Raw genomic sequence first — 17,102 nt, 5'->3', positions numbered from 1 at the left:
GTTTGATTAGCGATTCTTTCTGTATGAATCTGCCTTTTTTGAATGTCGCTAACTGTTTCGTCCATGCAGATAGGTAAATACTGGAGTGTTAAAATTACTTAGCGACATTCATCCCGAAATAAAACTTCAGTCTAAAGGCCGCTTTACATACTGCAATTCTTTGTGCAATACAGTTGCAGCAAGTTTAATTGCAAAAATACTGTACATGCAATAATTATTGCACTTTGGTTTTACACGCGGCAATTTTCTTTTTGCAATAGTTTGTTACCAACATTCGCATTTAAAATTGAACTAAAAGCTTTATCTATTCAAAATTCATCAGGTGTTGTTATAATTCTGAATGCGTTTTGAGTAAAAATGAATAGACACTTTAATCGAAAAAAGGCAGTCGCAGCTTCAATTTGTGTAGTAATAGCGGCCGCTGTTCTCCTGGAAAATGAAATTAATATTGGAGGGAATCGGGAAAGAAGGCAAAGAATATGGTGGGTTAGACCCTGGTTGGACCAGCGAAGGGGAAACATTCGTTTAACTGAAGAACTGATATTATCAGACGAGCAGAAATATTCAAATTATCTACGAATGGAACAAAAAACCTTTAAAAAGTTACTAAAAATGCTTGAAGGTAGAATATCTAAACACTCTCTAAGCCGACAAACAATATCCGCTGAAGATAAATTAATTATAACCTTACGTTATCTGGCTACGGGCGAAAGTTTTCGCAGCTTAATGTACAACTATCGCATCTCAGAAAGTACAATTTCGTTATTTATTCCAACAGTTTGCCTAGCAATATATGAGGTACTGAAAAATGAATATTTGAAGGTATACTTTATTTAGTGTTTATGTGCATATTATTTGTTATTATCTCTTTAGGTTCCATCAACAGCCGCCGAATGGCTAGAGCTTAACTTTCTAGAGAATTTGAAACCTTATGGGATGCGCCAAATGTTATTGGGGCTCTTGATGGAAAGCATATTGTTATTAAAGCTCCCAAAAACCAAGGTTCAGCATTTTACAACTACAAAAAGCAACACAGTATAGTGTTATTGGCTCTTGTGGACGCGAAATATAATTTCACATATATAAATGTTGGGATGAATGGAAGACTTTCTGATGGGGGAGTTTTTTTAGAAAGCGATCTTTTTAAAGCCATTGTACACAACAGCCTTAATTTTCCTGAAAATAAACCCCTGCCAGGAAGAACAAAGCCTGTACCTCATGTCATAGTAGCAGATGCAGCGTTTTCTCTCTCCAACCATATTCTAAAACCTTACCCCTTTCGTAAGTTAACCAGAGAGCAACGAATTTTTAACTACAGGTTGAGCAGGGCTCGACGTGTGGTTGAAAATGCTTTTGGAATTGTAACAAATCGCTTTCGAGTATTGTTAAATACGATACCTTTACAGTCTGAAAAAGCAAAACTAGTTACTCAAGCATGCTGTGCGCTTCATAATTTTCTACATAAAGAATCAGGGAATTCATATTTAGGAAACAAGCCAGACATTGAAATTAACAAAAATTACAAGTTTGTTTATGGATTAAGTCGACAAAATTATGGTAGACCTAGAAATGAAGCAATGGCCATTAGAGAGGAGTTCAAAGACTACTTTAATGGATGTGGACAAGTACCTTGGCAAAATGAAATGGTTTAAAAAGTTACCTACATCATTGAATTTATAACTATATAAATTCAATGCCTACATGTAATATTCAATCACCTGTTTGTTTTGTAATAGTATATTAAGTATGGAGAACGGTAAGGGATTTTTACCGTTCGAAGACAATTGTTTGGAGGAGGAGCGAAGCGACGACTCCAATTATTGTCTGAGAACGGTAACCCTTAACGTTCGACGTGCTTATAACATTTTTTGCGCGATCGAAATTAAAATTGTACAGCCAATATAAATATGCACTAAGAAATTAACGAGCAGAATAAATCGAAATGATCGAAGTGGTATGGTGACATCACTAGGTAACCAGTTCATTTGTCAAAATTGAAATTAATAATTTCATAAAAATGTGCATGTGTCTGATGTAGTTTACTAGCTTTGCACTTCCTTTATGACTTTATGAGCGTCTTGCTATAGGAAACAACAGCACAAATTGTACGTTTAATGTACCTAACAATAATTAAAAATTAAATGTAATGTAAGACTGTTGATTTTTAAAAAGGCGTCGGTAAGTATTTTTATTTCATACTATCTAGTAATCGCCGCTTTCCCAGACTGATTTGAGTCTGGTAAAGCGTATTTTACCAGACTGAAAATTTTTACCAGACTGGAAATTTTGCCTAGCAACCGCAACTGACATCCATCTAAACGTATGCATTGATATTTGTCAAACTACTGTCAGATCAAACAAATCAAGTGATCGACTTTTGCTTTTATTTTAATATGTACCTACAACATTCTAATCAAAATAGTATTTTAATAGAAATAGAGCAGTATGAAATAAAATGTTTTACATTATTTGTATGTTAAATCAGTTAACGTTACTCGTTTCGAAATTCCTGCCTCAGCTACGCTTCGGCAGTAAACATCTCACTCGTTAACGTAAACCTTGATTTACCATACTCATATGTAAATAACTATTGCTGTTCTGTTTTTAGATCGGTAAGTAATTTTGGCGTCGTCGTAATCATAGCAACTGGTAAATTCTACGTACTGTCATGGAAACACCCATGGTAAATAGTCAGAAATGACCGATCGCGCAAAAAAAAATATAATGTCTCATGTTCCCAAAACTATACATGAAAAGTTTTCATTATAATAAACTAAATTATATATCATAGCAGTTGTGCCCGATCTTGCCTTTTTGCAGCAAAGATACTGTGCAAAATGTTTTGCTTCAAGTCATCTATTATGTCCTGATCTTTAAGGCTTTCCATTTCATCCGCAATAAATCTGTAAAAAAAATTAATTATAATGATTTGTATATTTAAAGATATGGATAGATAGAAATTGACTTGTTTCATGTTTATGGCAGCAACAGTAATAAAATTTCATCAAAGTAACTTACTCTCCAAAAACAGTATGTTTTTTTGACTGCCGAAGCTCCTGCACTCCAGGCCCAACAAATTCCTGCATAGCATTAACTGCAGTGTTGAGAAGGGTTTTGGTTTCCGTTATACCTTTATTATCCGTCTCTTTGTCTCCTGTTTCTCTGTGTCTCTTTCTTTTTGTTCCGATTCGTCCTTCAATCGTCAAGGGGGTGCGGCTTTCTCCTCTGGACGGAGTTCTAGACCTAGATGTTGATTCAATCGATGTTGGAGAGAAAACTTCTAGGTCTAACTCGCTTACACCAGCAACATCACCATCATACACACATTCGACGTCTTCCTAAACAAAAGAACAAAACATGCAATTAATTAATTAATTGTTCGCTATGAAACGATAAGCCTCCCAACTTACAAGCATTCATCCAAAAATGTTACGGTAACGCCATATGATATATTTAACGAGGGAACTTGTTAAAGAGGATAAATACACATATGAATTTAACATTACAAGAATAAAACTAATAACCCCGTTGATTAGACTATATCTACTTGCAGTAAACTTACATTTTGTTCCTGTTGCGTGTTCTCTGTGCTTTTTTGAGACATATTTGACTCTCATTTGGCTATTACAGCTGTTCCTTGCTGCAAGAAGTGCAGCTGCTCAAAACACCACAGATTCGGTATATAAACATCATCTACCGATGCTCCCGATACCTCACTTTTTTTAATTTTGGATAATTCAGTCATAAATTGTGTTCTAATACCATGTATCTTCTTTTTTATATCCTCAGTCTTCAGCGCCGTTAACTTTTTATCATTGAATTCGGTTGTAATTTCCTGCAACGCTTTTAACCTCACATTGCGATTGTGGTACTCTGGTAGAGTAGGCAAGTAGAGGCACGGATAACTTTCGTACAACGAAATAAGGAACGTGGTTGCCTCCCTAGGCCAATCAAAACCGCCACTAAAAAGGTTAATTTAAGTACTTTATAGTAAAAAGCATTTAAGGCAACTTTTAAAGTTAGTTTGTTTTTAAACAAATTGAGTACTTTGCTTTAAAAGGGCCGTAGTTATTAATACAAAACTTACCCTTTGCAACTCATTTTTAACCTCCAATTAACCGAAAAACAATAATAACAAAGTCTAGTTTCAACGTTTGGGAATTCTAGAACCTGGTGTTGTCAATACTTTCCCCCAAAATATCACGTGCAAGTGCAATAAAAATCGCGCGCGACCGCTAACCTGCAATTGCAAGTGAATTGCCAAAATGAATCAGCTGTTTCTCAAACGCGCATGCTTCTGGGCAAGTTTTATTGCGTATTGCATGGTCTTGCATGAAGAATTGCAGTATGTAAAGCGGCCTTAAGGTTACCGTATCCCCGGCCTTCAGATACCTTCTGGACTGCAGAAGGTCCCGCTAATTAACAAAGTATTTCATGTACCTACTTTATGTAAGAGACTTCGGAATGTTATTTTTGACAAATGGGAAACGAGTGGAGTTGCTTTTATATCTATTTGAGCTGGTTACTTTTGAGCATATCAAATTTCGTATTAAATTAGGATCAGATTTCAATTATTAAAATTCAAGAGTTACTACCTCTGATTGTCAATTTTTGTATATTGTAGAAATAATGTGAACAATGATTCAGAATTTCCTTCTGCTCGGTTCTTTTATCCGATGAATTTTAGTGGAACACGGCTTTTAATGCATTCTGTCTAAACTTGTAGGCACTTTTTAGTGCATTTTCCAAAAGGCGACAACAGTTTATGGATTTGTCACTTGCACTTCTTTTCGTCGGTTGCGAGTGACCACGTTTTTAACTTTTAACTCTCTTTTGCTTTTCGAATTCACTAAGTGTGTTATTTGGTTTCTACCTTCCCGGTAGCATAATTACTATGCCGATAGTAGTTTGGGTACGAGCGTTGAGTGAAGATCCTTCACTCAACGGTACGAGTGAGCGCTACTTGCTCTTCCAAAACGTAGGGAATCCGGCAATTGTTGAGTGCGAGGAGTATTAGCTACTACTACGGTTTGCTAGTGTTCCTGTTAATGGTGAAATCGAATAAAATGCGTGTTCATTAATGAAGTCGCACAGAGTATAGGTACATACACGAAATAGCTTTTTTTACGAACTTTTTATCTCTTCCATTAGTAACGTAAAATACTTATGTAAATAATTCACACAAGCGTAACATTGAAGGAGTTCGGGAAATTTTCAATTTTTTCCAGAATTTTTTATAAACGTATTACAATTTTTGTACCGGGGACCCTTTTAAGTCGGGGCCCGTCCTCATTGCGTACCTTTGAGACATTTTAGTTACGCAACTGGGTGACACTTCTATGAGAAATTATTCTGGCGTACGTATGTACTACGTTCACTTCGGTTGACTAATTTTTGTTTTTGTGCGATGCAAAATAGTCATATGTGATCCTTTTCTTCTAACTAGACAATATATAGGACCTATAAATAGTAGCGCTCTGCCTGCGGAATGACCTGACGTCGAAAACCTATGTGAAAGCAAGCACTTTACGTTGTTTACAGTTCTATTTTAAATAGGTACATTTGTAGGTTGACTTTGACGTAGATGGCCACTCGGAAGTGAATTTATACATAATGCCAAAAATGCGTTCATGTAAATGTACGATCACAGATTATCCTTCATTGTCAATGACAAGTACAGTTATCCGTTTTGATTCCTTTCTCATTGTAGGTACCCAACATTTTTGCGTATACTGTACTAGACCCTTATGTATGAACAGTAGATAAGCTTAATGTTATTTGTCGTGATAAGTAAACGATTTTGCATATAACGATTACCTACTGTTTATGTTTCCACATAAGTAGGTAGGTAGGGGAATGGATACGTGACTAGAAATGGTGATAAATTTAAAATGCAAAACTCGATGTAGCTGGAATTTCACATAACCAAAGGCCAACAACCACACCTTCGAGGACAACCAATCGTTGGAAGCAGTGCAGAGGCTCGTCTGAATTCCCCTCTCTTCCCACCACCCGCACAAATATAAAACGAATTGGCGCGAGCGCGCAACGTAAAGAGCGCAACTTTATTAAAGGCGTCCGACATTTCCCAACCGTTTAGTTCTCATTTGAATTTCGCTTTACTTGATAAGTGAGTGACCACTTTATACCAACTTAAAAAGTGCAACAAACCTTCAAAGATGGGATTAAAAAGGAATTTACAAGCTCAGTCTACCGTACGTACCAATTTAATTCTTATTTTAATCGCTTGGCCGGGGTTGGTCGGTTATTAGGGTGTGTAGCGTTGGCCTCCCAAACGGAAATCAATAGAAAGTTATCGACCGGAAGTTTCATACTTGATATGCGCTTCCTTCGCTAATGTATTATTAATTAGAATTCTTTTTTGAGGGTTTTCCCATTACACGACCTTGGGAATGTTCGCTCTGGATGTTTCGTAATGTGGGAATTATTTAAACTTCCGTTTGTAATAGTTACTGGGTTAATTTTAAACAATACGCAATTGTGCAAAAATGTATCTTGCGTGCACCAATGTAAAAAGATGATTTTTAGTATTTTTTGCACCTGGTGCCAATCGTTTTCCCCTCCCATACATCGTGACGCCCGTCGGCAAGATTGGTGACGTAGGACCACACCACACTTGCCGTACCTTGATCTTATCTTTGTGGCAGAAAATGTACATTTCTTAAAATTCGGAGGCCTTTCGCACGTTTAAGGATGGGTAAAAACATGGGAATAATTTTTGAAATAGGCTCACCGCCATCGGTATGCTTTTGCGCATTTTCGCCACCGACCGACGCAACGATCGTCTACCACAAGTCATTGATTTTCTATGCCTACAGCCTACTTTTTAGATTTTTGTCATGACGTCAGTGTAGTGTAGGTGTTATTAGAATTGCACATCAATAATAATTCAGATGAATAATAGCTTGTATTTTTCTCTTTCAACAACTTGTGCAAGTTTCATTTTTATTGCATCATTAAATTTTCAATTACAATGTTTATACTAGACCATGATATCTAATCTAATTAATAAGTAATTGCAGAGCGTAAAAATAGCATTGTTTTTACTTGGAAATTTTCTATTAGGACCGTGAGGACTTTCTGGAAAACAAGTTCACAGGTGACAACAATTGTTTGATTGAGCTTGAGGACCAGACAATTGTTTACAAGCAATACAATAAATCTCCGAATAAAGTACCTTTCTAATGAGATTTATGAGCACTAAGTAGACGGAGAGCTTTACGTAAATAATTTTGAATGTAAAACACGAGTTTTATCTATTTTTGTTACAGGCACCATACGCGTAGGTAGACTCTTAGTTCCGAGTAATAGTATATTAATTTAATCACGTAGTGTTTTTACATTGTGGCCTTGCTATGCTCCGCGGCGTATTTTGTGCCCCCTTTATTTGTTGTTATAAATTCGTGTCTTCCAAATGGAAGTAATCAATACAAATTAATTTTTTGTAGAACAACAGTAATGGCGAGTCGTTAGAGATTAACCCATTTGGTCTGCTACATTGGATTACATCAAATCAATATCGATCAATAAATAAAAAAGTTGTTTTAGTTAAAACTCACAGATTGGTAGGGAAATGGTCCACTCATCACAAAGAAACTATTTTCATTTCCCAACTAGCTGGTAACAGGTAGTTCCAGAACCAAGAATTTTAATCCTGCTGGCCAAAAATTGATAGTTTTACACACTTGCGCATGTGCGATTCTCCCTTAAAACTATTCAGCTCTTCTTATATGTCTAAGAACATGTGTACCAAATTTGGTTCCAATCGGTTCAGCCATTTAGCCGGAAATGAGAGTACAGACAGACAGAATCGAAATTTTATTGATTTGGATTCCTGGAGCTTCAAAACGTGTATATCCGTAAAAGAAGGGGAGGGGGAGGCATTTTTTACCCGATCATGTACTAATGTGCAGGTGGTGAAACATGGAAAAATTCGTAATTCAATATTTAGAAAATTATCAAATCTAGCATGCGGTATGCTGTCAGGATACGCGGTGACTGTTTTATTACACGGGAAGATCAACGATGAACGGCTAAAATTCACCAAACACGCCAAGGAAATAAGTAAACAATTTGGTGTATGCATGATGTCTCATTGATGTACTGTAATTAAATCAATTATTATAATCAACAATTTTTTGATTTGCGGGAAATTCAAACGATCATCACTTCTAAAGAATCACCCTGTATTGTATATCAACTATATGAATATTTTATGGTGTTGTACTGGGTGCTTCAAATTCGTGGCTCACCAATGGGATCTCAGTAACGGTGAGAGATGCAGTGTAGGTTAAATGGGGATAAAGTTGCCCTTTTTTGTGACTAATAGTATATTAAGTATGGAGAACGGTAAGGGATTTTTACCGTTCGAAGACAATTGTTTGGAGGAGGAGCGAAGCGACGACTCCAATTATTGTCTGAGAACGGTAACCCTTAACGTTCGACGTGCTTATAAAATTTTTTGCGCGATCGAAATTAAATTTATGCAACCAATATAAATATGCACTAAGAAATTAACGAGCAGAATAAATCGAAATGATCGAAGTGGTATGGTGTATATCACTAGGTAACCAGTTAATTTGTCAAAATTGAAGTTAATAATTTCATAAAAATGTGCATGTGTCTGATGTAGTTTACTAGCTTTGAACTTCCTTTATGACTTTATGAGCGTCTTGCTATAGGAAACAACAGCACAAATTGTACGTTTAATCATTGTACCTAACAATAATTAAAGATTAAATGTAATGTAAGACTGTTGATTTTTAAAAAGGCGTCGGTAAGTATTTTTTTTCACTACTAGCGTCTGATGACATGATTATTAACCTTTTTTCCACTTGTAAAGTAGGCTTTCTCGGCATTTGTTCAAAGTGGTTAATAATATGGACATTATTAACTAGTAGTCAATAATGAGAACTGTCACGCTGTCACTTTTAGAAAACACAACCCGAAATTTCGCTCAATAAACGTTTGGCCAAGTTCTCTAAAATGAATAATTGCCACAATCCGCCATTTCCAGAAAAATTACATCCCTAAAATTATCACATTTTGAAAAAATTCGAACGAAATTACTCTTTGAAAATATCTCAATGACAGAACAAAATACGGCTTGTTTGACTTGTACTTCCACACACTTGATTGACATGTGTTATATTAATAAACAAAAATTTCTGTCCAACCGTTCACTTTCATATCAATATATTATGTTAATTTAGAGGACTTCAAGTGCTAGTAGTGAAAAAAATAGTATATATACCACGGTAGAGAAGTCTATTATTGCCTTCGCACCTTACACCCCTCGGCGCAAGCGCCTCGAGATGTAATCTTGGTGCTCAGGCAATAATACTGTACTTCTCTACCTTGATATATAATGTACTATTTTCACTACTAGCGTCTGATGACATGATTATTAACCTTTTTTCCACTTGTAAAGTAGGCTTTCTCGGCATTTGTTCAAAGTGGTTAATAATTTTTTATTATTAACTAGTAGTCAATAATGAGCTGTCACTTTTAGAAAACACAACCCGAAATTTCGCTCAATGAACGTTTAGACAAGTTCTCTAAAACGAATAATTGCCACCATTCGCAATTTCCAGAGAAATTACATACCTAAAATTATCACATTTTGAAAAATTCGAACGAAATTACTCTTTGAAAAATCTCAATGACAGAACAAAATACGGCCTGTTTGACTTGTACTTCCACGTACTTGATTGACATGTTAAATTAAGAAAAAAACAATTCTGTCCAACCGTTAACTCTCTTATCAATATAATATGTTAATTTAGAGGATTTCAAGTGCTAGTAGTGAAAAAAATAGTATATATACCACGGTAGAGAAGTCTATTATTGCCTTCGCACCTTTCACCCCTCGGCGCAAGCGCCTCGAGATGTAATCTTGGTGCTCAGGCAATAATAGTGGACTTCTCTACCTTGATATATAATGTACTATTACTGTTCTGTTTTTAGATCGGTAAGTAATTTTGACGTCGTCGTAATCATAGCAACTGGTAAATTCTACCTACTGTCATGGAAACACCCATGGTAAATAGTCAGAAATGACCGATCGCGCAAAAAAAACATTTGCAATTTTTTAAAAATATTTGAAAATAACTAAGACATCAGGTAACTTTGCCTCCATTTAACCTACAATTAATGCGTCTTTCACCGTTACGGAGATTTCAATGGTGAGCCACGAATTTGACCACTCTGTGCAGCAAATTGATTGTTATTTACATGGTTAAAGAGAATTACTCAAATCTTTAAGAGCTTTCCGGAGTTTTTCCTTACTAATTTAACTGATAAAAATTCAAATCTCCAAACTCTTATAGAGATCGGTTTATTACTGTCTTAAATACAAGAAAATTGTTACCTTAATTGTACAGCAGTGCGAAGGACCCCTCTTTGGTCGTTCAAAATACTGATCGAGATACTGATGGATCCACTAGGTTGATCCAAATGGTCATTCTTAAATGAGTGTAACCGAACATAGGCAATTAACATGGGAAAAACCTAGGGAAAAACGTTTTTTGCAGATCGTTGCTGCCCATGTTAACTTAGAGGGCTTATAGGTAATGACACCAATCAAAAGAAGAATTTTTTCTAATCTAATGATATACGAATTAGTTTATTCTCAGGTGTATTTCTCATTATTTTATCGAAAATTCGGCAATAAGTCCAATTAGCAAAATCCGAGGCAAAATCATGTTAAGCCATGGAAATTTCCTAAAGAATTGAAATATGTTTTCACACAGACAGAATGAGACGCTCAATGCACGGAAAACAAATACCGCGCAGTAGAGTAAATATTTCCGCTGTAAACGTTGTTTTCCTCAGTGAACGGCATTTTACAAATAAATTAATGCAGTTGTCATAAACTGATATTGATTTCGACGTTTGAATCTGCTTAAATTAAATTAAATTGGCTTAACATGATTTTGGTAAGTGGATTTATTGCCCGAATTTTTGAATGAGAAATACACCTGAAAATGAACCTTAATTCGTATATCATTAGACGAAGAAAAAATCTTCTTGCGATTGGTATCATTATAAACCCTCTAAGTTAACATGGGGAGCAACTATCTACAAAAAACCTTTTTCCCATCCCCATGTTAATTCCCTATGTTCGGTTTGGAAATATTCACCCGGTATGATATATACAATGATTATACATACTTATACCTATTGTCTATAACGACTTCCTCTCGGACTTCCCTCGGACTTCCTATGTATTATGTTGTATAACGTAAACGGCATGTTGGAAAAGGAGAGTAGTTTATTCTTATCTCTTACAAAGTGACAAAAATCAACACAGTTTAATGTTTAGAATTATGTAGATGTACCTACCATTAATCCATACTGGCAGTCTTGCATTAAGCGATTAGTGTGCAAAGATAGGGTTTATGATATCGATATCAAAGATTTTGCTCAAATTACCGAATTTTTGACACTCATCAGGTTTTACACAATCTGATTGTACGTATTTATACCTTGTACCGAGGCTTGTACTTGTACTGTACTATTTCAAATTCCAAACAAACATATTATACAGTGATACTCATGTAGAAGTAGACATAGGGATTTCCTATAGGAATTTCCTATGCCTACTTTTAAATGGTAAAAAGTCTTTTGAAGGACGCCTAACTTTATGCAACCAAAATAACTACCTACAACAAATGAAGATCTGCCTGTCGTATTAATTAATTTGAATATTATCGCTTTGACTTCCGTATTCTAATTTTCTTTCGTGTGCGATGTATTCAACTAAAGAAAAAGTTGATATTTCCAATTGGTATAGTGCCGGTAACAGTTAAAGGAGCTTAAAAGATTTATTTTCTGTGAAGCAAAAACAAAAATATTCAAATTTATAACTAATATGACAGCCCGATCTTTATTTGTTTCAAGAAGTTATTTTGGTTGCATAAAATTAGGCGTCCTTCAGAAGACTTTATCATTTGAAAGTAGACATAAGAAATCTCTATGTCTACTTCTAAGTTCTACTCGGTTCTAGTTGAATATTACCTACCTTTATTTTTGTTGTGTTTGAATTCGCGTTTTCGTTATGTATGATACCTTATGTCTTCTAAGTAGTTGTTTGAAGTATAAAAGGTGCCTAATATTTTCAATTACCTACTTGTAGACATCGCACAATATGAAAAACCTAACCACTTTAGACTTGGACTTGAAAAACCTGTATACCAAGTATATAAAATTATGAATTAGGGCAGTCAATTATTGCTAAGCGCTGCTGTTATTAAAGTCGTTGTCTTGGCTTTCAGGTTTGTATAATATTAGCCTATTAGGTGACTTGACATTCATTAAATTAAATGTTGGTGTGTGTGTTCCATAACATGCTTTACTATACAGAGTTGTACTTGTACAAGTATATATAAATGATTCATGACTTACATGATGGTATTGAAACGAAATTATAAGTAAGTATTACTGAGACTGAGTATGAGTATTCATACAGAATATTCCTTATCAGAGTTGCAGGACATTTTTGTGTGATCACACCACTTATTTTGAATGGAAGTAGGGTGCATTGTATTTATAAACAATAAATACAATTAATTAATAGTTATAGATAGGTTTACTTCAAATAGGTACTTAGTTCTTTTTTTGGAGCATAGATAAAAGTATTCTCTAGAGGACTGTCTTCTGCTCACACATAATGTTGAACACTAGCAGTGTGTGCCCAGTGCCTTACTTTGGAGTTCAAAGCCCACTTTTAATATCGAATTATCTGCATGACAACAGTATCAATGTGTATAAAATTACCACGTTAATTAAATCTTTAGAACCTATAACCTTCATTTACTAATTTGCAAAATATTTTAATGAACTTATCAAATAACAATATGCGCTGCTCTATTGCTTATCGCCTTTCTCCATGTAACGACTTTATTTATAAATGCATTAAATAGTATATGCATAATTCAATATTCCCGGAATTGCACTGTTGCACACGCTTGGCGTTAGTTAATGTGAGAATTGCAAAACTGAGGCCAGGTACTAATTAAGTCCATTTCACACATCAAAATACGATTCAACAAAATAACAACCAATATTAACTTTGTGTTACTGTACTTACTGTCACCACTTTAGTCTGGCGCCTCGTTTAATTTCCTCACTTGCAGTGATTCTTGGAAAATTGAATTGCTTTATTCTATTGTGCGAAAACACTCAAACGGTTATTCTAATGCAAAATAAAATTACAGAAAACTAACATGAACGATTTTCAGATTCGGGAGCAATGCAGAGAATTGGTTTACACAGATGCCCAATGCAAGGAGATCATGCAGAAGCTATTGGAAAATTTGAACAGAGGTCTCGGGACGCAAACACATAACAGTGCCATTGTGAAGTGTTTCGTCACGTACGTTCAAGATTTGCCAAATGGAACAGGTAAAGTTTATTTTAGAAAAATCTAAGCGCGTTTTAATACATTTCCAATTACAGAAAAAGGAAAATTTTTGGCACTAGATTTGGGCGGAACCAATTTTAGAGTGTTATTAATTGAATTAAGTGAAAGCCACTTCGAAATGCGTTCCAAAATTTTCGCAATTCCGCAACATATTATGTTGGGATCTGGAGAGCAAGTAAGCCGAAAATATATCCTATTTTTGTTTAATTAATTGCTACGTGTTTTAGCTTTTTGATCACATAGCTGATTGTATGGCCAAATTCATGAAGGAAGAGAAAGTTATGGATGAAACATTGCCATTAGGTTTTACATTCAGTTTTCCACTCACTCAATTGGGACTCACAAAAGGACGGTTGGAACGTTGGACAAAGGGATTTAACTGCTCGGGCGTGGTGGGGAATGATGTAGTAAAGTTGCTAGAAGATGCCATTAACAGACGTGGGGTGAGTATCTTTTTGCATTAGAATCGGACTAATACTAATTTATATTTCTGTTATTAAAAGGATATTAAGATAGACATTACCGCCGTGTTGAACGATACTACTGGAACCCTCATGTCGTGCGCATGGAAGAATCATAACTGCAAAATTGGACTTATTGTTGGTAAGTTTTAAAAATTGATAATTCTAAAATATTGCTTGAAGCATTGTTTTAAACAATGCTTGAAGTTCATGTCAACTGAATCAACGCTCGAACGTAATTTTTATAAAAAAATAAACACGAAAAATTACTTTTGGCAGATTTAAACCTGAAACTAATATTTGATCACTATGTCTTCTAAAAAACGCAATACTCTTTACAGGAACTGGTAGTAATGCATGCTATGTTGAAAAACAAAAAAATTGCGAACTCTTTGATGACCAGAACAATGGCTCTGGAGAAGTGCTTGTCAATACAGAGTGGGGCGCATTTGGTGACGATGGTGCATTAGATTTTGCTCGAAGTGAGTACGATCGTTCCGTTGATAAATTCTCCATAAATCCAGGCAAGCAGTTGTAAGTTATTAAAATTTGTCTCAAGTAGTTGTACTTCAGTGGTTAATTTTCTAGACACGAAAAAATGATTTCCGGCATGTATATGGGCGAACTAGTGCGTTTAGCATTGGAGAGGTTTACTAAGGAGGGACTTTTGTTTGGAGGAAAAGGATCTGAACTTCTATTCACTAGAGGGCGGTTCTATACGAAATATGTATCGGAAATAGAGTCCGATCCACCAGGTAGCTATGCCAATTGTAAGGAAATTTTAGAAGAACTTCGTAAGTATTTATCGCCTCCCATCATATTTCAAACTAAAGTAAGTCAATTGTAGACATTAAACATGCCACAGAACAAGATTTTGTCAATGTACGATATGTATGTGAATGTATATCAAAACGAGCTGCTCATCTAGTTTCGTGTGGTATTGCGACACTTTTAAACAAAATGAATGAACCACGTGTCACAGTCGGAATTGATGGTTCAGTATACAGGTACCATCCACATTTCCACAATCTTATGATGGAAAAAATTTCGGAATTAGTTAATCCTAACATCACAGTAAGTTAACTTGAGAAACAAATTTTGTGTATAATCGGTTCGATTTCAGTTTGATTTAATGTTATCCGAGGATGGCAGCGGTCGTGGTGCCGCGCTTGTAGCTGCGGTGGCTTGTCGAAAACGGCGGTGAACACAGAATGATCGTACTTAGCCGTGTAAATATTATAGATAAGTTTGCGTTCCTATAGACTGCATTTTAGGCACACATAAAAGCCTAGCTACGATTGTTATCAAAGGTGTCTAAAACGAATAACTCTTAGATAATGTACTATTTTATTGTACATATTGCCTTTCTTGTAATTTTAAATAATGCAATTTTTAATTTATTAAACTGCTAGGGCGCCTTTTTTAGTGAAAAAACTAAAGTACCTATATTTTGATTCTGAGAATTAAACTTTTTTGTATAAAACTATAAATAGGATAAAATTATATGCATCATAGTAGTGGTTACTGTATATACAAAGTTTTTATAGAAATATTTAGAAATTTTAATTATCTATTGATAACGTTTTGTGGTACTGTAGATTTTAATTTGTGGGTAATTTTATTGCAGTAGCGTAGACAATACACAAATGTGTATATTTTCCTTACGTGGTGGAATACTCTTAACCTGATATGTATTTCAAAATAGTTTAGAATTTTTAAGAATTTTGTTAATGTGTACGTCACACTTTATAGTACTTACTTCGTTCTAGATTTCTAATCTCTTATTTTATATACTTTGTATCGGTACTTAATAGAAAAATACTATCGTCACTCATTATTTGCAATTTGTTATGTGCAAATTATTAAATTATAAATAAGTGATAAGATTTCGGAAATATAAAAAAATAGTTTAAGATCTAGCTATAAAGGAAAATTCTTTTCCCTCAATATATTTCTTTGATAAAAATTATGCATCACGTTTATTAACCTAAACCGCTTCTCTCATTGATCTATCATTTATAATGTGAGGAAGCATTATATAAGTAGCAGCCAGTGAGGTGATACATATAAGTACCTATAAAAAAACCAGTTGCCAAATTCTTGACAGAAGAGCTTCCTGAAAATAGTGCTTTTAGAAGAGTGTCTTAAAAAAATAATAAGTTAAAACTATCTTTTCAAAAATCCGGCTTGTTATTTTTCGTTTCAGTGTGCCTAATATACAAATATCCAAAATTTGAACAAAATCCGTCGAGCCGTTAATTCAGAAAATTGCCAACGTACACACGTACGGACGTACGCACATACATACAGACGGAAAAAAATGAAATTTTTTAAAAGTTGCTTAAAATGATCTAAAACGTCGACATTTCATGAAATTTTATGATGTCTAAAAAACGGTGATCGCAATAGCCACCTAGCTAGCACTAGGAAGCTAAAAATTAGTTGGTAGGTAGAGAGGATCAAAGCAAGCACTTTTTCCAAATAAACCGGGGTCCAACGTGTATCGTTTGGGAGCCACCCTCAAAAAAGTGATGAAATTTGCATACCTTCTTTAATTTTTTTCTTACCAACAAAGACTGGTGGCGCGTTTTTGAAGGTTTTGGTCCACCTCACCAAAATATGCACACCTACTTCAACTTCTTCAAAGTACTCTTAGTAGGTACTTGTGAAGTAAGTACTTCGACTCTGTTCTCACAGTTCTATTGCACCGACCCGGACAAAAAATCATCTAATGTGTGCATGCGCGGGCACTGTTGAACAGCATTTTTCCGAACTACTTCAACTACCAGAGCCGTCCTTAGGGTGGAGCGAGTGGAGTGGCCGCTCTAGGCCCCGCGCTGAAAAGGCCTCGTAAGCACGAGGCTTTATTTTCGCCCAAAAATAAGCAAACGTTTTGGTTGAATGAAAATAATATAATAATGTACAGACATACGTGCCTAAAGTATCTCTCTGCTTACCCGTTCAATTATTATTGATTAATTAACAAACCTACGAACGAGATTCTCATTTGTACGAGATAGGAGGATAGTCTTTGGAGATAGTCATTACTCGCGAACAAAAGAATGCAAATGCAAAACATCGTTTGGTGGGGTGACGGCCGTGACGGGTAACGAAGCCCGAGCCTCGCGCTCGTGCTCGCGCGTGCCTGTGAGTGAGTCATTCTTGCATGATCTCCCCTCCCTTTCGCCGCGTGACAG

At 35.3% G+C, this 17,102-nt stretch overlaps 2 protein-coding genes across 4 annotated transcripts in view; one reads left to right on the top strand and one right to left on the bottom strand.

Moving 5' to 3' along the window:
• LOC116162765 (hexokinase type 2) overlaps positions 1 to 15,739 on the top strand; it is an 80,859-nt gene extending 65,120 nt beyond the window's left edge. For 2 of the 3 annotated variants that reach the window (XM_031476463.1, XM_031476461.1), the window contains exons 2-9: positions 13,263 to 13,425; positions 13,480 to 13,619; positions 13,672 to 13,887; positions 13,948 to 14,047; positions 14,247 to 14,439; positions 14,494 to 14,699; positions 14,753 to 14,979; positions 15,029 to 15,739. In XM_031476463.1, coding sequence (XP_031332323.1) covers positions 13,263 to 13,425; positions 13,480 to 13,619; positions 13,672 to 13,887; positions 13,948 to 14,047; positions 14,247 to 14,439; positions 14,494 to 14,699; positions 14,753 to 14,979; positions 15,029 to 15,109 — 1,326 coding nt within the window. In that variant the 3' untranslated portion in view covers positions 15,110 to 15,739. Of the gene's footprint in view, positions 1 to 6,042; positions 6,216 to 13,262; positions 13,426 to 13,479; positions 13,620 to 13,671; positions 13,888 to 13,947; positions 14,048 to 14,246; positions 14,440 to 14,493; positions 14,700 to 14,752; positions 14,980 to 15,028 lie in introns of those variants that run through there. The other variant, XM_031476462.1, reaches the window with a different exon arrangement.
• Positions 2,732 to 4,342, bottom strand: LOC116162766. Its single transcript, XM_031476464.1, has 4 exons — positions 4,088 to 4,342; positions 3,563 to 3,962; positions 3,019 to 3,338; positions 2,732 to 2,903 (listed from the first exon to the last, which is right to left on the bottom strand). The coding sequence occupies exons 2-4, from the start codon at positions 3,602 to 3,604 to the stop codon at positions 2,786 to 2,788; spliced, it is 480 nt and encodes a 159-aa protein (XP_031332324.1). The 5' UTR covers positions 3,605 to 3,962; positions 4,088 to 4,342; the 3' UTR covers positions 2,732 to 2,785.
• Positions 15,740 to 17,102: the final 1,363 nt, after the last annotated feature.

Source organism: Photinus pyralis, unplaced genomic scaffold (genome assembly GCF_008802855.1).
Source record: "Photinus pyralis isolate 1611_PpyrPB1 unplaced genomic scaffold, Ppyr1.3 Ppyr1.4_LG2, whole genome shotgun sequence".
In the NCBI taxonomy this organism is placed as follows: Eukaryota; Metazoa; Arthropoda; class Insecta; order Coleoptera; family Lampyridae; genus Photinus; species Photinus pyralis.
The sequence above is the reverse complement of the archived record's forward strand: the minus strand, read 5'-3'. Positions and strand labels throughout refer to the sequence as shown.